At 35.5% G+C, this 6,000-nt stretch overlaps 1 protein-coding gene across 4 annotated transcripts; it reads right to left on the bottom strand.

Annotated features, from left to right (window-relative positions):
- Positions 1 to 1,015: 1,015 nt before the first annotated feature.
- On the bottom strand, positions 1,016 to 5,625 carry LOC112732919 (uncharacterized). Of its 4 annotated transcripts, none has more exons than XM_025781746.3 (11): positions 5,070 to 5,625; positions 4,489 to 4,704; positions 4,209 to 4,250; positions 3,955 to 4,074; positions 3,724 to 3,866; positions 3,501 to 3,648; positions 3,316 to 3,399; positions 3,134 to 3,249; positions 2,214 to 2,272; positions 1,751 to 1,841; positions 1,016 to 1,615 (listed from the first exon to the last, which is right to left on the bottom strand). In XM_025781746.3, exons 2-11 carry the CDS (start codon positions 4,643 to 4,645, stop codon positions 1,391 to 1,393), a joined length of 1,185 nt encoding a protein of 394 aa, XP_025637531.1. In that variant the 5' UTR covers positions 4,646 to 4,704; positions 5,070 to 5,625; the 3' UTR covers positions 1,016 to 1,390. The 4 variants fall into 4 exon arrangements, with proteins under 4 accessions (XP_025637531.1, XP_025637530.1, XP_025637529.1 ...); XM_025781745.3 differs by having other exon boundaries at positions 4,489 to 4,761; positions 5,070 to 5,582; XM_025781744.3 differs by having other exon boundaries at positions 4,489 to 4,833; positions 5,070 to 5,562.
- Between the last annotated feature and the right edge of the window lie 375 nt (positions 5,626 to 6,000).

Below are 6,000 nucleotides of genomic sequence, written 5' to 3'. Positions count from 1 at the left end.
ATTAGAGATTGAAAGCGTAAGAACAAGTTCAAAATCCTAACCTAATTGATTGGAAATGGTGATTGGATTTGAGAGGAATTAGGGTTTTAAAATTGGAGAAGAGGTGTATTGGTGGGGATGATGAAAATACATTATTATCAAGTTTCAAAAGAAACATAGTGTCAATTGAAAAAAAAAAAAAATAACGATTAACGTGAATCTTGGAGCTCTGGCAGAAGAATAATTTATCATAATTACTGTATATATCACAAGAGGTAATTTATCCTTTATTTTAGAAAGAGTAGAGTAGAATTCACCTTCTTATTTGTTTTTGTTATGTAGGAGGAAGATGAGTGCAACTTGCCAAGGGACGGAAAACATTTAACTCTATTAGGGATATTTATTAAATTTGAACTAGCAAGTACTAATCAGCATTACATATTTTCAATCAAGACCTTAATTATTAGTAATGGTGATTATGATATTTGATTTTTTTTTTTCTAGCTATGTAGCTACTTTTTTATTATAGGTTTTTTATTATAGGTTCCAAGCTGTGCCAAGTTATTCGATCCAATTCATTTCCAGTTGATCTTACGGAGTGCTTTGAATCTGAGTTGTGCTCCACCTCTCAACTTCAAGCCTGTTTATGATGATTTTATTTTTGTTATTATGGATGACTATGTTATGTTTTTATTAAGATTTGTTATGTTAATTTTCTTTATATGTTGAATCTATATTTTATTTAGACTTGATATATTAGATGTATATTTGCATTGAGACTTATTTCTTGTTGCTAGAATTATTATTTGAAAAACCACAAATTCAATTCAAATTGCACTACTTGAAATTGGTCGGATTGTCTAAAAAAAGTAATACAATTCAAACCGCACTGCATATGAAATAAATATTCGGATAAGATGGCTTTTTACCTCAACCAATCTACACTGCACCGCAAACACCCCTATTAGTAGGGGAGAAAAAACCTTCATGATTTGGACGACAATGCAAGACCAACTCATAACACAATATAATAACATATGCTAAACTAAACTACTTTAACTTTGAACGTCTCGTATATTGATACATTCCATAGTTTTCTTTACTTTACTTTAAAAATTTCAACTACTTCCATTCTAATAATCCTAGACAATAGCTTTAAGTCCTAAATTTTCTAGAGCAAAATTAGTATCTTAAGATTCTTTCAAAAGCAATTTTCAGGATTGCATTCCTTTATCTTTTGAATTGGCACCTCAATCAAAACCATAGGATACACAAATGTAAATATTTAAACTTCTTTTAACTCCTCCCACAAATAATAAAAAGAAAAAATCTTCGTATAAAATACTTAGCCTCCCCAATAGATAAACAGGAACACCAACCAGTGGGGCAGAGGGAGGGGGGGGGGGGTTGCTTACTGAAGCTCGCCAAGCTCAAAGACGCGAGCTGTTCCATCCATTGAAGCCGAGACAACGTAATTGTGATCAGCAGACACACAAAGAGACTGAATGGCATCTTCGTGCCCCCTGAATGTGTTTGTGCATTCACCGGACCGGCTATCCCATAATCTTACTTTTCCATCCACGCATCCAGTGGCCAAATACGAAGCATCAAGCCACACCAAACATGTCACTCCATCCTGTTCACATCATTTCTTCTATCAGACATGCAATAACAATTTAAAATTTCAAGCTGAAGTATGCTTGCAACCAGAGCTCGGTTAGTTCCTAGATATACGAGCTTGCCATTTGCACAAAGAACAATTCATACAAACCTCATGGTTACAAGTGGCACGAGATAAGGAATGCTCTATATCCCAGATGACAAGTTTTTTATCCAAACTCCCAATTGCAGCCCAGGAATCACTATCACAATTTTAATGAACAAAGTTACTTTATGGTTCACATATATGACAACAATGACCAGCAGCACATCAGATATTCATATCTCCACCACCACTATAAAATATAAAATATTCATACTTAAGCAAGATTTAAGGTCTTTTGTGGTCCATCATTCCTTGAACATAAGATGGAATTATGTCTGAAAACTGCGATACACTAGAAACCATGTCAAAGCACTTTGCTTTGTGTTATTTAATGATCACAGATTTTACTTTACATGTTAACAACAATTTTTTGTCCGCAGTAAGTTATTGTCCACTCAATTATTTCCAATCAAATAAAACATAAGGTGCAACACTGCACAAACACAGGCCACAAAAGGTTAACACATACCTTGGCGCAAAACCAACACATTCAATGGAATCTGAATGAAGAGGCGCGGAATTAATAACCTGTCAACCACAATACTCATTTTTCTTAGAGCTTGCAAAAAGTGTTGAAAGTGTTCAGGATTAGATTCTTATAAGTTACACCATTACTACTGGGCTAATTATGCAAGGACAACTTTCAAAGAACTATACTTTCAAGAAAGCCAAATACAGTTGAATCAAAGATTGTCCAAGTTTCGTCATCTTGCTAGTTGCTAGGGAAGAAAATTACCAAGGCACATTTCTAATAAATCAACTTCCATAAACTAATCAACCAAATACCTAAAATCTCATATATCCAAGCATAACACAACGTGCCAATCTGGAGACATAATAAGCTAGCAACTAGCTTAAAGTTGATGTCAAATAGAGCATCCCTCCTTCCTGTTGTGAAAGATATAATTTCATTCATGTAAATAAACAAATAATTGTGAGGAACTGGTCTTTCTCAATTCTTTTTTATGTGATACTCCTATATATTTTGACAGGATGGTTCCCTTTAGCCGTTGAGAGGCCATATTGAGTATGACTTCATGGGCAGACCAAAATATTCCATCAAGCTTCGTATCCAATCAAATAATTTTGATTGACATTGGAGGTTATCATACATTGGATGAATGTATTTGGCATCAATAACTGGATAAGAAGAATTTATGATCAAATTTTGCTTTGAGCAACTATTAGCTCAAAGGAGTTAAGTAGCACGCTTAAACTTATGAAAATGGAAACCACATGAATAAAATTTTAAAACATTACTTTATTACATGGCCAAAAGCTTTATCAAGTTATTGAGAGATCATAAACTGAAACAAAGACACACAAGACAAGTTGATTGATGAAAACAGTGTAGGGATATCAAACACAGCAAAAGCTAATAATGCATACCTTCCCAGTAGAGATATTCACAATATGGGCAGATCCGTCCTTGGAACCAGTAAGGACAAGGGTTGACGATGAACTTATTGACAAGCAAGTTAGTCCCTCAGTATGATACGGATGACCTGTAAATCATAGTTTACAAGGCTACACAAAAGTAGAAGCAAGAAAATGGGGTTAGCTTTACATACCCCGCACAACATGAATGTTTTCTCCACTCTTTGGATTCCATATTCTCAGAGTTGCATCATCTGAACCAGTACATATTATTTTCCCTAAGGCACCAAGTAAAACGAAATTGAAGGATTTTAAAACATGCGTAACATAAATACAAACTTATAGAAGAAAATGCACCAAGAAGAAAAGATGATATTACCATCAGGAGTAAAATCACCGCAGGTCACGCTAGCTCCGTGACCAGCAAACATATTAAGAAAAGCAGCTCTTTCAGCATTCCACATCCAAACAGTGGAATCCTCAGAACCAGCTAAGAGTATGTGTCCTCTCGGATGCCACCTGAGCCACTGAAAGATATCACAATGAATTAATTCTCGTAATCACACACAATAACAAACAATAAAGCGAGCAACCTCTCTCACCTCAATTCCCCCTCCAGGACCTTCCAGTGTGCCTTTCAGATTTCCAAAAACATCCCATACTTGAACAATTCCATCTAAACTTCCGGATGCAAGAAACTGTCCATTGTGGCTAAAAGCTAAACTAGATACAGAATCATTATGACCTGCATAGAATTAACAACAAAGTAAAATGTACATCAGCACCACAACATCAAGCTTCACACAATTATCTTTCTAGTGTTATGGAAATACCTTTTAGCTCAGAAGCCCAAACTCCATCGCCGATCTTCCAGAGAAATCCTCTGTCATCACCACCCCCTGTTGCCACCAACCTTGCATCGCTTGGGCTGCATGCAACTGAGTACAACTCCCCTGCACAAGAAGTGAAGAAACCACACACACACACAATCACCATAAATTCCCTTGCAACCATTATTGCCTGCAATAGAATAATCACTTTTTTAAAAAAATCAAAATAAGAAAGAAAAGAGAGTTAGAAAGGTTACCAGTATGACCAGTGAACGTATGCGCAGAATCATCAGCCTCATCTGAGAAATTTTCAGATAATATCATTCACCAAATCACACGAACAAACTTAAAAGCATGAAAATTACGATTAGGTTCAAGGTAATTAAAGTCTAGAATTTAACTACAGTTGTGGGGCCAAGCTAAGCATAGTAAACTCTCTACTGGGAAAACCACGAACTCAACTTGGGGGCTACACTTCTAAAGTGTTTACTAGTTAACTTGACAATTCGATAAACTTGATAAGGTGGAACGTAATACCGAGATGTTCGAGATCCGAATCTTGGTCATCATCGGCATCTGGAAGGTCTTCATTGTCCATGGAAACTTCTTGCAGAATATCAGACTCGTCAATGAAGACTTCCTCGTTGTTGTCGTCATCATCGTGAGGTGGCGACGGTTGTGGCCGAGGATTCATTTTTCGGCACGATTTGTGGAATGATGGTACCGATGTGTATGCAAGTCAGGAACGAGTTTCTATACAGAAATGGAAGGATAGTACAGCCGTACAGGGTCCAAAACGTAGCGTAGAACCTAAGTGACTAGAAAAACTTATGATGGCACATAATATAGGAACGTAGCTTCAAACATTTAAATACCTGCTTACTAATACAAATATATCAAAATAAAAAAGCAGCAGGTTAATGCTTTACTCCATTTGAACAGCTACAATAAAATGTTAAAAACAACAATTTATAATTGACTTTTCCTAGTAACAATAAAAAAGCTTTTAAGAATGAGGAAATCACATAAAGAATCAAACCCTATATGTTGGCATATTCAACTTTTGATTTGTATAAATATAATTATAATTATTATATGAAGCAAAGCAATTAGCAAACCTTAACCAATGAAGCTGAGCGAGACGGACTGAGGGAGAGCTTAGAGTTGCAAGGAGACGGTGAGACGCAAGAAGCAGAGGCAGAGAGCGAGAGCGAGAGCGAGACTGGGATAGGCTGAGAGCAGATTAGCACTAGCAAACGACGGCTGCGGAACAGAGGCGACGCGATGCAACGGCAGAGACGAGCTGCGACGACGCTGAAACAGTGGGGACGATGGCCGGACCAGATTCAACGGAGCGGTGACACAGCTTGAAGAAGAGAGCAGCAACGGAGGCTAAGATTTTTCTTTTGAGAGAGGGAAGCATATGCGTGAAGGTGAGTGAGAGATAGTAAGAGTGAGGCTTTGATTACTGATTAGGGCTGAGAAGTGAAAACCGGCCAGGTCTGGATTCGGTTTGAACGGCCAGTTCAATGATTCTGGAATAGGAAGAAAAAAAATGGAAAGAAAATGATTATTTTGTATTGTTTGGTTAAAAAAAAAAGGGAGAGGAACGAAGAGGAATGAAAAAAAAATAGTGATTTATCAATTTTTATTTTTTAATATTGGTAAGAAGATGAGGAAAAAATTAATTCTTTTTCTATTTTTAATATTATTTTTTTATTTTTTTAATATATTTTTTAAAATAAAAATAAAATTATTTTTTTATAATATTTTTTTATTTAAATACGTCTAAAAAAAATAAAAATGGACTCATTTTTTTTTTCTTTCTATTTTTTTTATCTATATTTTTTTCTTCCAACCAAAACATCGCTTAACTGTTTATAATTGGGGATACGATTAAATGAGGATGTCATGTTTGCATCTCCGTTTGCCAAGCATTAACGGAATGCGTCCCTAAGCCTTAAACCATACCAATTTTCTATTAGAAATAAATATTTTAATATTTTTATTTTTATTTTTATCTTTATAATAATAGTAATAGTCAAGATA

Source organism: Arachis hypogaea, chromosome 13, assembly GCF_003086295.3.
Source record: "Arachis hypogaea cultivar Tifrunner chromosome 13, arahy.Tifrunner.gnm2.J5K5, whole genome shotgun sequence".
Lineage (NCBI taxonomy): Eukaryota > Viridiplantae > Streptophyta > Magnoliopsida > Fabales > Fabaceae > Arachis > Arachis hypogaea.
The sequence above is the reverse complement of the archived record's forward strand: the minus strand, read 5'-3'. Positions and strand labels throughout refer to the sequence as shown.